The sequence below is a fragment of the Oryza glaberrima genome, chromosome 5 (genome assembly GCF_000147395.1).
Source record: "Oryza glaberrima chromosome 5, OglaRS2, whole genome shotgun sequence".
Lineage (NCBI taxonomy): Eukaryota > Viridiplantae > Streptophyta > Magnoliopsida > Poales > Poaceae > Oryza > Oryza glaberrima.
Window position 1 is genome coordinate 25586764 of NC_068330.1, and position 21621 is coordinate 25608384.

At 48.3% G+C, this 21621-nt stretch overlaps 2 protein-coding genes across 3 annotated transcripts; one reads left to right on the forward strand and one right to left on the reverse strand.

Moving 5' to 3' along the window:
• Window positions 1-6504: 6504 nt before the first annotated feature.
• Window positions 6505-12627, reverse strand: LOC127772863 (pentatricopeptide repeat-containing protein At4g11690-like). Of its 2 annotated transcripts, none has more exons than XM_052298847.1 (3): window positions 10529-12627; window positions 7644-10366; window positions 6505-6832 (listed from the first exon to the last, which is right to left on the reverse strand). In XM_052298847.1, exon 1 carries the CDS (start codon window positions 12600-12602, stop codon window positions 11370-11372), a length of 1233 nt encoding a protein of 410 aa, XP_052154807.1. In that variant the 5' UTR covers window positions 12603-12627; the 3' UTR covers window positions 6505-6832; window positions 7644-10366; window positions 10529-11369. The 2 variants fall into 2 exon arrangements, with proteins under 2 accessions (XP_052154807.1, XP_052154806.1); XM_052298846.1 differs by having other exon boundaries at window positions 6505-6837.
• A 4462-nt stretch (window positions 12628-17089) lies between these two features.
• On the forward strand, window positions 17090-18813 carry LOC127774484 (WRKY transcription factor 22-like). The gene is made up of 3 exons (XM_052300743.1): window positions 17090-17674; window positions 17794-17916; window positions 18029-18813. Exons 1-3 carry the CDS (start codon window positions 17217-17219, stop codon window positions 18438-18440), a joined length of 993 nt encoding a protein of 330 aa, XP_052156703.1. The 5' UTR covers window positions 17090-17216; the 3' UTR covers window positions 18441-18813.
• The last annotated feature ends 2808 nt before the right edge of the window (window positions 18814-21621 follow it).

Consider the following 21621-nt stretch of genomic DNA (forward strand, 5'->3'; position numbering starts at 1 on the left):
CGTGTGGGCGTGGACGGGCAACCCAAGCTCCATACCCAAGCGCATCTGGCTGATCTTCACCAACAGTACTCATGGCAAAAAGCCTGACTTGGTGTCGGTCTCTGACAAGCCGCCGGAGCGGTGGCAACACGGTGTCAAGTACTGTGTGTATGTCCACCTTGAAGAAATCCACGACTACACTTCGGCCACGGTGACTCTTGATGAGAACACGGCTGTCACCCCAACGAAGCGTTGTCTTCCACCATGGCACCTTGGGGTGGCCGATGGTGAACCGGCGCCGGAGCGTGTGTTCCCGCAGTTCCCTCACCACCCGCCGCCGCCGCAAGGCCTCTTCCGCCCCGGAGCTGGTCGCGATGAGGGCGGCAAGATGGAGGAGGACCGTGGCAGCCGCAACAGGGGAGACCGGCGTAACGTCGACCGGCGCGACGTCGACCGTCATGGTCGTGATGACGACACACGCGAGAGGGACGACCGCGACAAGGATAGCCGGCGTCATTACAATGACGACCACCCCGACTTCGATCGGGGACTCGGCTGGCGTCGCCGAGACGACGACGACGACGAGCGTGACGACAGAGCCGGTCGCGGCCGGGATTCCGGGTGCGAGCGTAACGCGGCCAAAAGAACTGGCCTAAATGGCCAGCGAGAACGCGACCGCTCCCCAAGGCGGCGCAACTGGGGAGAAGGAGGCAGCCGCATTGTGCGGCGCCATGGCGCGTTCAACGACGACCAGCGCGAGGACCCGACGGCGCCGGCTTCGAGTCTGCATCCTCTCCGGCCGTCCACATCACCATCGCCACAGGTAGCTAACTTAAAGTTGCTTGTTGATTTAAATGGCTCGAACGTGCAGGCAGATGCCCAAAATCTCTAGTACATGTATGGGCTACAGTCGACGCCGATTGTTCAAGACAAGCTGCTGCCGGTGCTGGACGCCACCTTCCTGTCCAAGGCGCATGTCCTCGACAATGTGTTGCAGATCAACCATCCTTCGGTGCTCCTCGCAGCAAGCGCTGCCAGCACAGGGAAGGAAGCCTGGTCCGTGGAGGAGATGAGGCGCCGTGGCAAGGAACGGCTCGTCGACGCGTCAAGGCGCGGCGAGGTCGTCCCAATCCACCAGGTGTTCGACCGCATCCGTCAAGAGACACAAGTCACCGCGCCGGCAAGTGTCGTCGACGAGATCGACAAGGTGTTCAAGAAGCTGGAGCTCGCGGCCGCGACGACCTCCCTCGAGCGTTGGCCGGAGCTGCCATCTCCGCTCTCCCCGCTGGCCAACACCACGCCATCGGAGCTCCAACTGGACTTCATGACGGGCCACAAGAACCCGTTTCAGGTTGGATCGCAGGCCGTGGCGACCCAGCCAGGACCTGGCGAGCTCGTGTCCGGCCTGGCAAGCAAAGCCGCCTCGGGCGACCTGTTGGGGGCCTCAATTCTCGCGGCCCAGGACGGCGGGACGTCGCCAACACTGCCAGCCGTGTCATCGCCATCAGGCAGGGCGCTCCTGTCTACGTCGCCCTCGTTGCCGGCGCTGGAGCTGCCGCCTTCATCGCCGGCGCCAGAGCATTCGCCATCACTATTGCAGGTCGCGGCTCGGTCGCCGCCAACGCCGCCGCCGCTGGCACCGCGGCCGACACCGAACAAGCTGGATGCACTCTTCACGGAGGTCACGCCGCCGCTCCTGACCCATCCGGCTTCGCCGACGCCCCCGACGCGCCCAACGTCCCCGCTGCAAGTGAGGCGTCGTCTCTCGCTATCCAGGTTCGGCCGCATGACTCCCAAAACCAAGGAGAGTGAGTTCAGTCTCACTAATCCTCGTCGCAGCTCCAGATTTGCAGGGAAACCGACCATGCCGACGATGCAGAAGTGCAACGGTGTGTTGATGAAGCGGCTCGGACTGTTGCGCACGGACACCCCCCTAGACGAGGTGCTCGCGGAGTACGTTGCAATGTTTGATGGTCCGTTGCCGCCACAGACCATTGCGGCTCTCACCTCCATCTTCGAGTTCAACATCGATGATGATGGAGATCAAGAGCAGCCACCGGAGGAAGCCCTGCTCGCGGTGGTAGGAGAAGGCGTTGCGGACCTCGCCGATGAGGTCGAGGAAGCTGCGGCCTAACTGCTGGCCAGGGTCTGAGCAAGCTTTGCTTGCATGTATTGTCGTCGTCGTCGTCTTCTGCTTATGTCGTCTCTTAAGTTGAACTGCGTCATTGGCCGTCGTCGCCTTCTGCTTGTGTTTTCATGTATGTTGAACTGCGTTGTTGCTCTTCTTTTGCGGTGCCGTGTGATGCACTGGATGAACCAGAACCGTCAGGAAGCTTCGGTGGAAGTCGACTATCTTCTGATGTTTGGTCTGTACTGTGAAATGGGAACTTCTAAGACTACTACTTCGCTTCCTCTACGTGGAAATATGCATGCGTCAGGCTACAGCCCCATTGACTGCATTATTTTACTTCTTTTCTGCTTGCTTTACTTGAGACTTCATGCAACTGCTTCAGCGCCTCTGCCTCTGGGATTTATGTTGCATTGTGTTGCAAGCCGGGCAACATCTGAGAGCAAGCCACTTCTTCATGATTAATCAAAATATCGAACTCCTCAACTGGAACGTCTGCGGCCTAAATTCCCCTGCCAAATGCACGGCGCTACACGAACTAATGGTGGACACGGCCTGTAGTATCGCTTGTTTTCAAGAAACTAAACTGAGAGCAGTAGACGATGTTTTGGCGAGATACCTAGGAGGATATAAATTGGATAGTTACGCTATCAAGCCGGCGAGGGGAACTCGAGGGGGGATCCTCCTACTTTGGAACTCCAACTCGATCAACATCACAGAAGTGAGGCTGCGTCGCTACACGATGACGGCAAAAGTCAGCCTCCTTCATACGGCGGACACCTTCACCATTTCCGCGGTCTATGGGCCAACGAGACATAGAGAAAAAGAGATTTTCCTTCGGCAAATCAGACGCTTAAAGCCGGCTAACAACGAACCTCGGCTCCTAATTGGTGACTTCAACATGATCTACAGGGCATGTGACAAGAGCAACAGTAATATTAACTTAAGGCGTATGAGGCGGTTCCGCGCAGCCATTAATCATTGTGAGTTGAAGGAAATCCATCTCCAAAATAGAAAATTCACCTGGACCAATGAGAGACGCCATCCAACCTTGGTCAGACTAGACAGATTCTTCTGTAACGAGAATTGGGACCTCGCCTTTGGTCACCACATCCTTCATGCTCTCTCTTCGGGAACATCGGATCACTGCCCACTGCTTCTCTCAAACCCCCAAGGGCCGCGACGCCCAAGGACCTTCAAATTTGAAAACTTTTGGACAAAGCTTCCGGGATTCAGGACTGAGGTTCAATTGGCTTGGGAACGAACATCGACGCATCATGAGCCTCTCCACCGTCTGGCAGACAAACTGAGTCACACTGCCCTGGCCCTAAAGAAACGGGCGCGAGGAATCTACTCAGAAGTTAAACTCAAGTTCCACTTGGCATTGGATGTGATTCAACGCCTAGACGCGGCTCAGGAAAATAGAGATCTCACACAAGCAGAGTTTAAGCTACGGCTGGGCCTAAAATGAAGGCTGCTCGGGTATGCGGTCATTGAAAGGGCAAGGAAGAAGCAGGCATCGCGCATAACCAACATTAAAGAGGGGGACGCCAACACGAAGTACTTCCATCGCAAAGTAAATGCAAGGAAAAGAAGAAACCACATTTTCCGTTTAAGGAGGCAAAATGGATGGGCCGTTACACATGCAGAAAAGGAAGGGGTCATTGCCGACCATTTCGGACAAGTGATGGGGCGACCAGAACCTAGAACCGGTGACCTGAACTGGCCCTCCTTAGACGTTGCCCCGACAGACTTGACACGGCTAGAGGAGCCTTTCTCCGAGGCAGAGATACGCAAGGCGGTGAAAGAAATGCCAGGGGACAAGGCTCCAGGCCCCGATGGCTTCACTGGCAAATTCTTCAAGTCATGCTGGGACATCATCAAAGTTGACGTAATTGCGGCGTTCAATGCTCTTCATAACATGAGAAGTGTGCACCTTAACCTTCTAAATTCCGCCAACGTGGTTCTCATCCCCAAAAAGGATGGCGCCGAAGGAATCAATGATTTTAGGCCAATAAGCTTAATTCATGGCTTCGCCAAGCTCTTCTCCAAAGTGCTCGCCATTAGACTAAGGCAACTAATGCAGTCACTGATCTCGCCAAATCAAAGTGCCTTCATTCGCGGGCGAAGTATACACGACAACTTCATGTATGTGAGGAATATGGTGAGAAGATATCACAGGACTCGGCGCCCGATCCTCCTCTTCAAGTTGGACATCTCCAAGGCTTTTGACTCGGTCAGATGGGACTACCTACTTGCGCTCCTCCAAAATAGGGGTTTCCCGCAAAAATGGCGCGACTGGATATTCGGGCTGTTGTCCACTTCCACCTCAAAGATCACCCTGAATGGAATCCCGGGCGAAACAATCAGACACGGGAAGGGTTTGCGGCAGGGTGACCCCCTATCCCCCCTCCTCTTCATCTTGGCTATAGACCCCCTCCAGCGCCTGTTAGACAAGGCTACCGACATAGGAGTTCTAAGTAAGCTGCGAGGAAGAGCTGTGCGCTTCCGCACATCTATGTACGCGGATGATGCGGCCTTCTTCATTAATCCGACCAAAGAGGACGTGAGCGCCTTCGCCGATCTGCTAAATCGTTTTGGGAAGGTATCAGGATTATGCACGAACTTGCAAAAATCGCAAGTGGCGCCGGTCAGATGCGATAATCTAGACCTCGACGACATCCTGCATGACACGCCTGCAACTAGGGCAAGCTTCCCGATGAAGTATCTGGGGTTGCCTCTGTCCACTAGCCGTCTGCACAAAGTAGACCTTCAACCTCTCTACGACAAATCGATGAGTAGAGTAGCAAGCTAGCGAGGAAGACATATTGGCTTGGCAGGGCGATCAACGTTGGTTAAATTGGTGCTCACTTCACAACCTGTTTTTCTTCTGACGGGCCTAAAAACTTCAAATGAGTCCCTAGAGGTCATCAACAAGCAGAGAAGGAAATTCCTATGGGCAGGCGGTGAAGCTCTGACGGGGGGCAAGTGCAAAATAAATTGGACACGGACCTGCCTCCCTACAGCCTCAGGAGGATTGGGCATCCTGAACCTGGAGGAATTTGCAAGAGCTTTACGATTGCGGTGGCTTTGGAACGAGTGGAGATCACCGGAAAAAGCATGGGTGGGGTCGGGAACACCCTGTGACGACACGGATAGGTTACTTTTTGCAGCAGCAACAACCATAACTATAGGGGATGGAGCGAAAACAAGCTTTTGGGATTCAGCTTGGCTGGAAGGGAGAAGACTAAAGGATGTAGCTCCCCTGATCTACGTGACCTCCAAGAAAAAGAACAGCACACTACAACAGGCCTCAGCCACAGACCAGTGGCTGCTCGATCTGGACCTTCCTCCAGCCTCAGGCTGGACAACGGAGCCGGTCAGCCAGCTAATCAATGTCTGGAGTGCAGTGCACAACGTGCATTTCACAGAGAATGAAGAGGACAAGATAGTGTGGAAGCTCACTAGCCACGGTGAATATACGGCAACGTCGGCCTACAAAGCGCAGCTCCTAGGTACTACTGCCACCAACTTTAACATCCTAATATGGAAGCCGTGGGCACCGCGCAAGTGCAAGACCTTTGCCTGGTTGATCATCCAAAATAGAGTTTGGACCTCCGACAGACTGGCAACCAGGGGTTGGCAGAACAACTCTTTCTGCCCCTTATGCAGACACACCCAAGAAACTGCTCTCCACCTCCTCGCAGAATGCAAATACACCAGGAAAATTTGGGCGGCGTTATCTGATTGGACTGGGTGTGGTCAACTGAACCCTGGACAATGGCAACCAGCTCAATCGGTGTCAGAGTGGTGGGAGGCCACCGCCAACTTGAAGGAAGTCCCAAAGAAAGCACTCCGCACGTTAACACTTCTGGTCAACTGGGAAATCTGGAACGAGAGAAATCGTAGAATTTTCCAGCACAAAGAGCTATCTATAGGAAGTCTGTTGGCCAAAATTAAAGAGGAGGCCAAAACATGGTCTTGGGCGAGGGCGAGGCATCTTGGTAGCTGGCTTGCTTTTTATTTTTAGCTCAGTAGGACCGAAGGTCCTGGGCCTGGTTTTTCTTACTTGTAAAGTTTACTCCTTCTCTATTCAATGAAATTGGCAGCTTGCCGATTCGTTCAAAAAAAGAAAAGGGGAATGGAGGGGTACCAGAAATGGAGCTTGCTCAGAGGCATGCCCCGTTTGGTAGGGCTTCAAACTCCAACTCCAGCGGAAGCTAGCTCTAGTGGGAGCTAGAGCGAGCTGAAAAGTGTTTGGCTAGCTTTGTCAGCTCTAGAACTCCTGAAAGAGAGTATAGGAGGGAGGTTGACAATAGTACCCTTGTGATTTTTGCTGTTTTCGTGGTATATAACTGATAATTGTTTATTTTCTTTAGAATTTTAACAAAATTGCAAGTTAAATAATAATTGATAAAATAGTTGGCATAATTAGCAAATAATACAAATGTTCAGTACATTAACAATAGTAGCGTTGTCATCAAAACATAAAACAAAGGTCCAGTACATAACTCGCTCGATGGTATAGATCTAACATTAATAATATGCTCTGTCACGATCCCTTAATATTTCAGCAGCAAAGCATTGAGAGGTCTTTTGTTCACAACATACAATCAGTTCACAACATACAATTAGCTACCAGCTGGGTATCTTTAGGCAACAAAAGGTTCTTCCAGATAGAGGATTGACATAAATTCTTTTTTGTTGTCCTGTCAATTGGCATGACTTTGCTGCATGAAAAACAAGCAACACTCTGAATCAGTGGTGAATGAATCCAATAGAAAAAAGAACCTGCGGTGTCAAACTAAAATACAAATACATCTATTAGGATGAGATGAAAGCAGGGGAGTAGAATGACTAGCCATCAAGTGGAGCTCAAATATTCTCTAAACTTTTGAAGACATTCTAGTGGCAAACTCATAACTTGCGTTTTTTCTGACCTGGCTGCATATGTTTTACTTGTGAACATATAAACAGTCCAACCAAATTCAGACTTCAATCAATTCATCCTAGAGATCTATCTGACATTTGACAACCTTTTATTGGTCAATCTCATGCTAGAGATCTATAATAGAGGTTCATTGCAAGCATAACATATGGCATATCACAGATCCAAAACTGAAAGGCAACACATTTGTCATTTTCAATCAGAAACTGAAATTGAAATATGTTTTGAAACTGAAACGCAAATACATTCTGAATAGAGGTTACTAGTTCTCATATGATACATTCAGACACTCACATCACACTTGTGCTTATATATATGCAGCACGCATGGTTACATCCAAATATGCATCACAATGAACTTTAGACAACTGTATGCATCCATATATACATCCATAGTTATCGTAAGATTAAGTACATCCAAACATCCATATATGCATCCATAGTTAATTTTCTTGTTTCATTTTCTACCATACAGATCTGGACACCTTGCACACAGATTTGGAAACATGCACACCGATGTGAAAACCTTGCAAATATGAACAATCAATCCACATAGTAATGAACCAAATCACTAGGGTTTGGAAAATACCTTGCACACAAATCTGGAACCTTTTAAGCCACCGCCGTCCCCGTGCTCTGATTCCGCTACCATCGCCGTGCTGCATCACCCCGCTGCTGTGAGCTGTAACAACGCCGAAAGCCGCACCACGCCGCCGCCGTGCGCCTACGCCGCCGCCGTGCACCACTCCAACCGCCGCGTCGAGAGGACGAGGGAGGCCTCCGTCGCCGTGCGCCTACGCCACCGCTGTGCGCCGCCGCCGCCGCCGTCGTGTGCTTCCGCCGTCTCCTCTCACGGTATCGCCTCCCCTATCGCTCTCTCGAGAGAAGGGGCTGCGGCTCTAGGGGTGGAGGGAATGGGCGGTGCGGTTCGGGTGGGTCGGGGTAGGGCGATGGCATTTTCTTGTAATTTTGACGAAAGGGGATGGGTAGCTCTGTAATTAATTTTGGAGTAGAGCTGCGGAGCGACGTTTTTGCCGCTCCATCTCGGTAGTACAATTTTTAGGAGCGATTCATCCCGCTCCGCTCCATTTTTGGGTGAATCTAGACCGTTTGGCACAACTCCAGCTCTAGGTAAGTTGGAGTTGAGAGCTGGAGCTGTGCCAAACGAGTAAAAGCAAGGGTCTTGCTTGGAAGTTGGGCTTCAAGTCCAATTTAGATAGGCCGCATGGGCCATGGGACCTTGCAGACGATCTCTCCCCTTCTCTCCATCCTCGGAAGGAGTAAGTCCACTTTGACTCCCTTAAAAATGACCCGAATCTAATCCATGACCCTAAACCACAAAACCAGATATTTTGACCCCTAAACTGCTAAAACTGGTGCAAATTGACTCCCTCGGCGGTTTTGCTGACGTGGCGTCTACGTGGCAATGTTGACCTGGTCTGCTGTTGACGTGGCGCTTAGGTGGCATTAGAATTAAAAATATACATGTGGGACCCATTTGTCATTCGCACGGAAGAAAAATTTGTGGGGCCACATGTCAGTCTATCCCTTCCTCATCCTCCCCCTCTCTCTCCCTTATCTCTCTCTCTCCCTCCCCATTCGGCAAGCGGCAACCACAGCCATTTGTGCCACTGGATGAGCACTGCCATGGCCGTGCCTTACCGCGATTCCGTCTCGTCCTTCTCCATTCCCAGCAATGCAACCACAACCGTCGCCGCCGTTGTGCGGCCGACCTCGCGTGGTTTCGCTACCTCAACCCTCAGGGCACCGCCCACCACCGCACCACCATTCCCGACCACTCCGACCTCCAAGGTCCCTTCTGGGTGTGCAGCAAATGAAAGGGAAAACTTGATTCCTTTTGGGGAAACTTGATTCCGCCGCTCACACTTCTTGGTGTGCAGCAATTATTCCTTTTGGGAAAACTTGACTTTTTTTTATAAAAAAAAAGAAAATCGTCCGGCTGTGGAGTGTGAACATCAATGTTTTCTCCTTCCCTTTCATTTGCTGTGAATTCAATCCCCTCCTCACGAACACTCGAACACCATGAGGACTCTCTACAAGACTCAGACTCCATCGCCGCATTCTCGCATGGCTTAGCCGTATTCTCGTTTATCTCTAATGGGTCCTCCGTACACATGACCTAACCAAATTTTTCAACGAATTTTTTCCACTTTTCTGACTAGCCGATGCGTCCGTTCTTGATTCTTGTACGTATTCCTCATTCGTGCTGCATAGTGAGCAGTAGAGATTCAGACTTTTTTTTTGTTTAAGGATCAGAGAATTGAGGGGAGTAGAGATTGAGATCAGAGAATTCGGCGGCGACGGCAGGCCTCAGTCAGATTTGGGCGGCAGCGGAGGAGCTCCGGCGAGCTCCATCTCTCCCAGGTGGCCGTCGTCCCCGGCGCCGTGAGGTGGCCACCACTGAGGTGGAGGCCGAAGCCGCGGTCCGCCGGCGCGCGCCGCCCGTCATTTCGCCAAAGACAACCCCCGCCGGTCGACTTCCTCCACGACGCCGACCCTATCTCGCCGAGTGCTGCCTCGCCATCGTCGACTCCTCCACTCCGGGGACCGCCGCTCCAGCTAGCTCCTGTGTCAGCTCCCGCCACCGCCCGCCGCCACCACTCCGGCCCATGCCCGCCGCCGGCCGAAGGGGAGAGAGAGAAAGAAAGAGAGAAGGGAGGAAGAGGGGAGGAAGAAGAAAGAGAGAGATGACATGTGGGGCCCATATGTCAGTGGGCCCCACAATTTTTTTAATGTGTGTGAATGACTAACGGGTCCCGCATATATGTTTTTAATTCAAATGCCACCTAAGCGCCACGTCAACCCCATAGACTGGTCAATACCGCTATATCAGCGCCACGTCAGCAAAACTGCTCTATAAAACCACCAAGGGAGTCAAATTGCACCGGTTTCAATAGTTCGAGGGGTCGAGATATCCGGTTTTGCGGTTTAGGGTCATGAATTAGATTTGGGTCACTTTTCAGGGAGTCAAAGTGGACTTATTCCTCCTCGGAAACGGCCAACATTTCAAATCTGGGATTCTTCTCCACTGGTTGTGTTTGATTTTGTTGTGGTTCAATGTGATACTAAAGGGTGTGTTTAGTTCATGCCAAAATTGGAAGTTTGATTGAAATTGGAACGATGTGACAGAAAAGTTGGAAGTTTGTGTGTGTAGGAAAGTTTTGATGTGATGGAAAAGTTGAAAGTTCGAAGAAAAAATTGGGAACTAAACCAGGCCTTTGAGAAAGAACTCGTCGGCTCAGAAAGACACTCCAGCTCATCTGTCCTACTACATAAGATTGCTGCCAGTTCCTACAAGGGAATGAATAAAACAATTATGCACATGTGTTTCATGTTAACTCAGTTAAAAGGACCCAACACTACCAATATGGACCATGTAAACCAAGTAAACTTTGCACTATGAAATGCCTTTTCAATCGCAAGGCTGGGGTTTTAATTTTCAAAACAGCATACCTGCACCTTCAAAATTTGGTTGCATCCAAATTGGTCGTACACGCAAAGTTCTTGGTTAAATTTTCCAATTGAACACAAATGTCCACCAAGTTTTTTTTCTTTCATTTTTGAACAAGGGTAGAGCGTGCCTCATTCTTCAAAGATAATTCTTGTTCACCTTTGGCTTGTGCAGCACTGCAGCTTCTACTTGGTCCATAGGTTCAGGTGCCAAGTTAACCTCAAGACCTTTGTCATGAACAGAAACAATTTCCAAGCCCTTGTCACAGATAGAATCACTTTCCAGAGCTTGCCCCACTAAAGTAACGGCAGAACCATCAACTACAGATGTTTCATGTGAAGTTAGTGGCTTGGAAATTGGTAGTGTGGAGAGAGATAGTAAACCTGAGCAAGGGTTTTGCTCAAACCAAGTTTCACATAGCAGAGCCTCTGGCTGTGCAGGACGAGTCTGCTCGACCAGAGGGCGCTCAGACTATCTTTTCCTTGCCAGATTAGATTCTATTTCCCTGGCCAGCTGCTTTCATGTCGACAAATAACTTTGTAAAAATAGCTGAACATTTCTGAAATGTTCAGTAGCATAAAGGCACAGGATGCCAATAAGCACCGACCTTTATTTTGCAGAAAGTGCTCTGTGCATTTATCTTCCGTCTTTTTGCTGACTATCACTTTTGCTTGCAATGAAGTTCTGATGGTGCCCAGCAAATGACCGTACAGTTTCCTATGTTGCAATTCAATACATAGATATCAGCATACATCCATTTGAAGATGTGTTTCCTTGTGCACCATCTTTCGAAATTCTCAAGAGTCAAGATAGATATAATTTCACTAAGGCATGCCTTGCTACCTACACAAAAGAAACATTAGCAGAACCTCTCAATCTTGCCTTGGCATCCAATAATGCCTGGCAGATCGACTCACTTGTTTGCAAACCAGCACGCACCATGTCATCAAGCAGAGCCTCAGCTTCCTGACATTTATCATCCTTGCAAAGAACACGGATTGTCAAGCCGTAACTTGCAGAATTTGGAATCAAACCCTTCTGCCTCATCTCCATGATTAACTTCAGAGCCTTGTATGAGCTCCCTTCTCTCCCATAGCCATAAATCATCATGTCATAGATCACATTGCTTGGCTCAACACCTTTCTCTCCCATTGACTGAAACAGCTTTCTAGCATCCTTCATATTCCCTTCCATGCAGAGTGCACGGACCAGAACACCATAAGTGTGTGCATCCACCTCTAGACCTGCCTTTTCCATCCCTGCGAGAATCTCAAAAGCCTTATCCATGTGATTTTCTCTAGCAAATGAATCAATTAGTATCGTGTATGTCACTTTGGTCGGTTCCAAGCCTCGTTCCTTCATGTCAGATAAAGCCCTGTTTGCCCGGGTCATATCTCTAGCACGACAGAAGCCAGCAATAAGCATGTTGTATGTCACTGCACTTGGCTGGAAACCAGCCGCTTTCATCTGGTTGAAGAAATGCAAAGCATTGGACATCTTGCCAGCTTTGCCGTATCCATCAACAAGAAGATTAAATGTAATGATGCTCGGACGGGTACCCTCCGTGCGCATCATATCCAACAGCTTGGCAGCATCCCACAACTTGCCATGCCTACATAGGCCGGCAATGAGGGTGTTATAGCTGACAACATTGCGCACAATGCCCCTCACAGGCATTTCGTCGAACAAGCTACGAGCGCGCTCGAACTCCCCTGTCCTGCACCACTCCCCAATCAAGCAGTTGTAGGTGTAGAGATTTGGCTCGACTCCACCCCTCCTCATCTCCTCAAACAAGGCGAAACCCTTCTCCCTTTGTCCATGAGTGAAGTAGCCATGCATCAGAGCAGTGTAAGTGACCTCGTTAGGTGCAAGCCCCAGGAGCGGCATTTCATCGAACACCCTCCGGGCCTCCGCCACATCGCCGCCCTTGCAGCAGCCGTTGACGAGCGCCGTGCACGCGGTGACGTCCAGCGCCGCATCGCCCGACTTGGTCCCGCGGGCGAGCATCGCGAGCGCCGAGCGGACATCGCCGGCCGCGCAGAGCCGGCGCACGGCTGCGGCCGTGGTTCCCCACATCGGAGTTGAGGGAGGTCGGCGGCGGCGGCGGTTACGCGGGATGGGGAGGGCCGAAGCTAGTAGGCCGTAATAAATGGGCCATTGTATGGCACGGCCTCATTTAGGCCCATTTATCTCGGACATCACGCCTACTGGCTGATTTATTTGTGAAGAATCTGAAACGAGTCATCATTTGCCTTTACAGCTGATAAACAGTAAAAAAATAAATGAAGATAAAAATAATTTATCTAAAATTTATATATACGCATCTATCTATCTATCTATCTATCTATCTATCTATTATCTATCTATCTATTATATTATTAAAACAGCCTTGAAAGGAGGCACCACGTTCGCTGTGGGGGCTAGAAATTCCTACATTAATCGAAGAAAAAGAAAAAAAGAAAAAGAAGAGTCCAAGTAGAAGTCCAATTTAAAAATAGCTGAAATTCGGAATTAAAAATAAGCAATATTGAAAGAAATTTCCATATAAGAACCCAATACGAGATTAACCAAAAATAGCTGAAATTCGGAATTAAAAATAAGCAATATTGAAAGAAATTTCCATATAAGAACCCAATACGAGATTAACCAAAATTCGAAATAAAAATAAAATAAAATCCAAAATTAAAAAAGGAAAGGAGAGTCTAAGTAGAAGTCCAATTTAAAAATAGCTAAAATTCGGAATTTAAAATAAGGAATATCAAAAGAAGAGTCCATATAAGAACCCAATACGAGATTAATTAAAATTTAAAAAAAATAAAAATAAATCTGAAATTATAAAAGGAAAGGAGAGTCCAAGTAGAAATACAATTTAAAAATAGCTGAAATTCGGAATTAAAAATAAGCAATATTGAAAGAAGTTTCTATATAAGAACCCAATACGAGATTAACCAAAATTCGAAATAAAAATAAAATAAAATCCAAAATTAGAAAAGGAAAGGAGAGTTCAAGTAGGAATACAATTTAAAAATAGCTTAAATTCGGAATTAAAAATAAGGAATATTAAAAGAAGAGTCCATATAAGAACCCAATACGAGATTAACTAAAATTTGGAATAAAAATAAAAATAAATCAGAAATTAGCAAAAGAAAATAAAAGAAGAGTTCAAGTAGGAATACAATTTAAAATTAGCTGAAATTCGGAATTAAAAATAAGCAATATTGAAAGAAGAATCAGTATAAGAACCCAATACGAGATTAATTAAAATTTCAAATAAAAAATAAAATAATATCCAAAATTAGAAAAAAATAAAAGAGAGTTTAAGTAGGAATACAATTTTGAAACAACTGAAATTAAAAAAATTAAAAACATTAAAAGAACACAATACGGTATTAACTATTTTTTTAAAAAAAATAAATTCTGAAATTAGAAAAGGAAAAATAATATTTAAATTAGAAATACAATTTATAAATAACTAAAATTTGTGATAAAAATAAAGACTATTGAAAGAAAAAAACCATCTAAAACACATGACGAGATAAATTAAGTAACAGGCCTATAAAAGAGTAGAGTGATGGCGGTTGATACGCTATATAAAAATTGTTAATAAAACAACAAATAGAATCCTAATGACGATTATAAGGAGGGACGTCAGGCATGCTGTGAAGCAAACAAGTAATACAGTAGCCGGGACTTCTAGAAAGTAAAAAAATAAACCCATTGATAATCATATTCGATTTTTAAAATCTCAATGACAATAAAAAGGAGAAGAAGCGGGCGGGCGTATAAGAGTATGGTTGCAGAGCCGCCGACGGTTAACGGGACTTCTAGAAAATAAAAAATGAATTCCAACGATAGTTATGTTTGATTTTTAGAATCACAATGACAATAAAGAGTAGGCGACGGACGGGCTGTAGAGGGGCATAGTGGCATCGTTCAAATTTTAAAGGTTAGGAACTTCCAAAAAGTAAAAAAATCTAATGATAATCATATTCGATTTTAAAATCTCAATGACAATAAAGAAGGGAGGCAGCGAGCGAGCCGTAGAAGAGTACAATGGCAAAGCCGCTGACGGTTTGACGGGATTTAAAGTAAAAATGAACCCAAACGATAATTATGTTCGATTTTTAAAATCTCAATGACAATAAAGAGAAGAGACAGTGGACGGGTCGTAGAGGAGTATAATGGCAATGTTTGACGGGACATCTAAAAATTATAAAAACGAAACCCAATGTGACAATAAACTCTAAAACTATAAAATCCAAATTTTAAAGGTTCCAAAAAGAATGAATAGAAATAGTGATAGATCGAGTAAGCAAATAAAAGAGATGACATAAGGGGTAGCAATTGGTGTGACTTTTAAAAACTATATAATTAGAAACACGAGGATGATAATGGTGTGACTTTTAAAAACTATATAATTAGAAACACGAGGATGATAAGGTTTGGTCTTTCAAAGTCTTAAGAGAATAAGATAGCTATTTAATAAATTTTAAGTAAAATCATACTAAAAATATATTATTTTGTTTGGGTGCTAGCCGCGCAATTACGCGGGCCACCCAGCTAGTTGTTATGATTTAAAGGCCAATATCGGGAATTAAACAACAAGTGAAAACCCCTTAAAAATTAACCGTAACCTTATGTTTCAAAATTGAAAATTTCGGTTGCGGACTTGCGGTTGAAAAGTCAAAAGGCAAATGTGGTGGTTATATTAAGTCAAAGCCTGACGCCTTTAATAATGGAAGCGTATCGATCCATTGACCGGAGCAGTGTTTGACAAGAACGACACTACAGTGTCACGGACTCAGTTGAAGCCATGCGCATGTCAAGTGACGATAGTACTCGCACTCTCGATCGGCCCTGTTCCGATCAGAAACCGACGTCCCCAACCCAAAGTGAGAAAAACACAAACCATGTATAAAAATCTCTCGCGAATATAAATCGGCAGCGGCCTGGGACGACGCGTCGTTGCTAGACGTTTTCAAAATCGATTAAAGCCAAATTTTATCGCAAAATAGCCGCCGTGCGAGTCGGGCAAAATCCAAGTTGCACGCGCGTACAGACAGACACGGCACGCACATCTCACTCGAGCTAGCAGTGACCCGTCGCAAGTCTCTCTCTCGGTCGGTCCCAAATCTTAGCCAAACTGATGAGAAGGAACGCGACGGCGCCATCCTATATATGCTACGCTCCGATTCGCTCATTGGTGTCACGCGTGTTGCATCTGTACGTATCACCGCGATTTTTTTTAGCTCGCGGGTTGACCCGATCTTGCGTTCACAAAAGCCGGCGTGCCAAAACTGACCTTTAGAGCGAACTAACCATCGGCATCCCATCCACAGTAACTTCGCTGTATCCCCATTCGCTGTCAAAATTCAATTCACTGTCTTTTCCTATAAACAAACAGTGCGTCAAAAACTCAAACTGGAAACTGTTTCCTTTAATTTGACTCTGCAGCTAGCAAAGCCCGGTTGCTTGTGTCTCTCGTGTAGTACTACAAAAAAAACTTTTTTTTACAGGCGCGTGTCGGCATGCAGATACGGTGGGTAAGCCGGTAAAGGGAAAGAGTTGCCAAAACGGCAGAGGAGGATCGATCGTATCGGCGACGAGATCCTCCGTCTACGCGTCGGATCGATCGCACGATGGGTGCGTGCATGCATCGCCAAAATCCCCCCGAATCGACAGCTCGAGGCGCCCCAACCCAACCCAACCCAACTCCCACCACCACGCGGACACGCACACGCACGCGCGTTCGCCTGTAGCAAGCAACCACGCGCCGACGCATGCAGCGCACGGAAGAGCCAAAGCCGAGAGCGCACCACTACTACCTCCCATCGCTGCGGGTTCCCTGCCACTTTTGGAACTCCTCCTCCATAATACTAAAAAAAAATTGGCCAATAACCAAGTCGCAAAGATTCCGATCGAGACAGGGACATGTCTCACAAGGGTATATGCTAGTATCTTTATTTATTAAAAAGGCTTACGATAGGATCGATCGACGTTGTTTACTTGTTTGCACCTTATTACGGTTCTGCGCGCTCTCTCTCTCGTTTGACATTAACGGAAGTCAATCCAATAACAAATGGGATAATCGAGCTTGATGTCAATGTTGACATTTTTGCGCTTGTTAAAAAACTCACCAGCGTATGGCATAATTCCAGGTTTATTCCGTACTTCATGTAGCTGCGCCAGGTGTGCCAGATGGTTTCTCTGTTCCTCACCACAGCTCGGTTTTGCACATCCGGTTTTCTCTCTCTCTCTCTCTCTCTGTCCTTTGACATTTGGATGAAAGTCAGATAAAGAACAATAAGAAAGTGGTGGCCAGTGGCAAGCGCACACACCCCGGCCTCATAAACATGTCAGGCGCCCGCCTACTAATACTAAATACAACACGTGAAAACGGGATAAAATTAGGCTTAGAAAGCTTAAGACTGCTGGTTACGTGCAGATCCTGACGCGATCTACCTAGCATTCTCGCTAGCTTGGTTATCCTCAACGGCCAGTGCATGCACTACTGATCGATCCATCCATCGTCCGTCGATCAATCGCCGCCGCTTTTCGTGCCCACCACTTGCGCACAAAAAAGCGCCGTTGTGTTTGACTTTCTAGCTGGCTAGGCTACGACTTCCCTTCATCTCGCCGCTATAAGTATCCCGCTGCTCGTCGCAAAGTCAACCCCCTCCTCCTCTTCTCATGACCATCACACACGCTAGCTCTCTTTCTCGCTTTCACCCGCTCCTCAAGAAGCTGATCATGGAGTACTCCAACGATTGGGATCTCCAGGCACTGGTCAGGAGCTGTGGCACGGCCGTCGCCGACTCGGAGCCGGAGCCGCCGGCGGCGCCGTCGACGACGCGGCGGGCTGAAGCCGAAACCGTCGTCGTTGGCCGTGCTGGTGGGGTGCCGGAGTTCGTTGGGCAACCGGTGAGGTCGGCGGCGGCATCGTTTTACGACTTGGAGTACTTGGACCTGTACCACGAGCTGCCTCGGGCGCCGTTCTTGGTGACGGCGCCGTCGACGAGCCGCGAGCGTGGGGAGGGCGGCGAGCATGAGGTGCTCATCTCCTTCCCGGCGATTGCCTCGACGTCCGGGCAGGGTAGGAAGCAGCCTGGCCGGAAACCGGGCGTTCGTACTGCCAGGCCCAAAAGAAGGTACAAATATATATACACAGCCCATGCTGCACTGAGAAAAATGAATATATTTCATTGTTGATTTGATGAGATTATTAGCACTAACAGCTGTGGTTAATTTACATGCTCGATCGATGCAGCAAGAAGAGCCAGCTGAAGAAAGTGGTGTGCGAGGTGCCGGTTGCCGACGGCGGCGTCTCCACCGACCTTTGGGCATGGCGCAAGTATGGCCAGAAACCTATCAAGGGCTCGCCGTATCCTCGGTAATTAACTAGCTAGTCGCATTACCAGCAGTGCCACTGCCAATTGCCATTAGCGTTTGAGTTCAGTTGATTGATTGCATCGTGTATATGCATGCGTGTTCCTCTTGAACAGGGGATACTACAAGTGCAGTAGCCTCAAGGCGTGCATGGCGAGGAAGATGGTGGAGCGGTCGCCGGAGAAGCCCGGGGTGCTGGTCATCACCTACATCGCCGAGCACTGCCACGCCGTGCCCACGCAGCTCAACTCGCTGGCCGGCACCACGCGCAACAACAAGCCGGCGTCCCCTGACCACCAGCAGCAGCAGCAGCCGTCTCCCGGCGGCGCGTCGACGGACGAGGCGGCGGCGGCGGCGGCGGCCAAGACGGAGGACAGCGCCGACACTACGTGCTCCATGGCGGACGACGAGAACGACCTCTGGGCGCCGGTGGAGATGGATATGGACGATTTCTTTGGCCCCTTCGACGATGATCTCGACCACTTTTTGGATGACGACGCCGTTCTTGGACGCCGGCTGTCGCTCTAGTTGGTGGCCTGGAGCGCTAATTGACTACACACATGAACTGTCATGTTCTTCTCTTCCATTATACAGTATTGAGGAAGAATGGAAGATAGCTAGTAAGATATACACTGGTCAGGTCACACGTGTTGCCCGTAGGATGATCAAAATCTATGTTCTGTACAGCATTTTTGCTCGGTTTTGCACGATCTTTGCACTGATGATTTTTTATAAGCTTGTGCTTATTATTAGGTGGTCGGTCAAGATCTGTCACATTTGATACCTTCCGAATTCGGATGCCAGGATAGCTAACAATTGTAGGAGGTGTTCCCAAAATAAAAGAAGGGCGCAACTAAGGATCGGTCATCTGAATCTAGCCAGAATATATATCGAATGATATATATATATATATATCACTTGAAAAGAATGTCTGATCTCTTGGTTAAATGTTTCACTTTACTTGTTTATAAACTGAATTAAGAGATACAACATTTAAAAAATAATGGATGCAACACTAAGAAACAAATTAATATGTGCAATATCCAAGAAAACCAACTGCAACATGAACAGAACAGTTTTTTTTTCCCGGCACTTTCTAGACGGTTACTTGTTATAAAACCGGCCCCAAAATCACATCAAAAACCAAACGCGAAAAAAAACGTATCCAAACATGATGACGACACAGAGGCCCGATATTTGATAACGGAGTTCAACCGAGGCCTACATCTTCGGGGCACTGATTATGGGCCGCCGGCAGCCGCTCCCTCTCACTATGCTAAGTCGTCATGCGGTTTCAACAGGCACGCCCCTCTATTTACGAGAGATCCTAGGAGTTCAACCGAGGCCTACATCTCCGGGGCACTGATTACGGGCCACCGGCAGCTGCTCACTCTCGCTATGCTAAGTCGTCATGCGGTTTCAATAGGCATGCCCCTCTATTTATGAGAGATCCTAGGAGTTCAACCGAGGCCTACATCTCCGGGGCACTGATTACGGGCCGCCAGCAGCCGCTCCCTCTCGCTATGCTAAGTCGTCATGCAGTTACAACAGGCACGCCCCTCTATTTATGAGAGATCCTAGGACAGAGTCCGACTCTTACTCTAGTCCTACACCTAGTACAACTCCAAGTCCTAAACTGTAACCGACTACGTACACATATTCGACACAAACTCTAACAACTTGTTAGAGTGCGCAGCCCGGCCCACAACCGTGGGCCACCCATGTCACATTAGGCATGCTCCACCACAGGCCTAACCGAAGCCACAACTTTAGGTCCTGGGCCTACACAACCCAAAATACTAGTCTGATGGGTGAGGACCGCCCCCACCTTTTAGGTCATGCTCCCCTATCATCAATTACCGATGTAGGACTAAACCCAACAATCTCCCCCGGGCCCAACAATCTTCCCCGTCACATCAACCCATGTGACCCCGATGATTTGTTATCTAGCCTCAGACCCAACAATCTCCCCCGTCACATCAACCCATGTGACCCCGAAAACTTGTTACTGGGCCCTCTCCACCATGTGACCCATGGAAATTGTTCCGAGTTCCAAACCTTGGGCTCTGATACCACTTGTTATAAAACCGGCCCCAAAATCACATCGGAAACCAAACGCGGAAGAAAACGCCACAGGAGATCCAAATATGATGACGACAGCGAGACACGATATTTGATAACGGAGTTCAGCCGAGGCCTACATTTCCGGGGCACTGATTACGGGCGCTCCTCCCCGATCCAGCATATTACAACGTATCAGAGTTACAACGGCTCACGGCCGGTGGCCGCCGGCAGTCGCTCCCTCTCGCTATGCTAAGTCGTCATGCGGTTACAACAGGCACGTCCCTCTATTTATGAGAGATCCTAGGACAGAGTCCGACTCTTACTCTAGTCCTACACATAGTACAACTCCAAGTCCTAAATTGTAACCGACTACGTACACATATTCGACACAAAATCTAACATTACTCATACGACAAGATTGTGCAGTTACGTGCAACGTCCAATAAACAGGGAGTGAAACACTCAAATACAGCGAAGTGAATCGACATATGCAATGGAGCGCAAAAAAAAATGCCATAAATCTCCAATAATGACGTACCAGTTTAGATATGCTTTCTTCCTCTGGTCCGGTGCGCATGGTTAGTCTAGGCATCCATGGTTATGGGTGCATCTTGGGGGATCGGATGGCTGATATACACAGTTCAATTCCCAACAATGAAAACCGGCGCGGCTTGTGGGACGGTGGGACAGTTCAATTTCCTTTCACGCAGGGACGGAGCTAGAGCGAAACAGAGGGTGGTGCCACTTGTTTAATTTATTCTACTTTAAATCAAGTTTAAGCTGATACGGGTGTCTAAGTTTGTATTTAAGGGGTGCATATATGGTGAAAATAGATGATGTATAGCTAAAAAATTTAGGCACCCCCCTAACATATACTAGCTCCGCCCCTGCTTTCACGGCAGGCTGGAAGCTCAGAAAAAGGAAAAATCTGCCAAGGCATCTGCATGGGCCAAGCAAGGTATGGAGGCTGGGCTATAGGAATAAGTCTATTTTGCCTCCGTCAACTTATGTTAAATCATATCCCTCAAACATAAAACCGGATATAATATGTTCCTCCGCGTGCGGCCCAGCCAGCAAGATCCTCCCCCGCGCGCGGCCGTCGGCCGGCGAGGTCGAGGTCCTGCCCCGCGCGTGGTGCGGCCGGCCGGCATGGTCCTCCCCCACGCACGGCCGGTAGAGGGCAAGTTCCAACCCTGCGCATGGCCTGCTGGCAAGCGGGTCCCACCTATGACTCAGCGAGTCAACTGCCACGCCAAACGAAACCACCTACGAAAGTGAGAAACCGCTTGGGGAGTATATTTGCAATGGTTATATCCCCTTTTTCAGTTGAGGGATGTCATTCAACTAGGGACATGAGTTGAGGGACGTACAACAGACTTATTTCCTGGGCTATATGACCAGCTAGGGCCCTGGGCTTGGCCCATGTACCAAGCTCCGTGCTGCTTATCGGAAAGAGCCAACTCATCTCGTCAGCGCGTCCTGTTCTTCGTGTTGGAACCAAGTCACCAACCAACGGCGGCGTAACGTTGCGACTTGCAATCGATTGGCCGATGCATTCTGACTTCCTGAGCTAGCCAAATGCAACCGCTAACATGTAGACGCAAACAGTTCTTAATAGTGGTGTGTTTTCGCTGAATAAATCGTG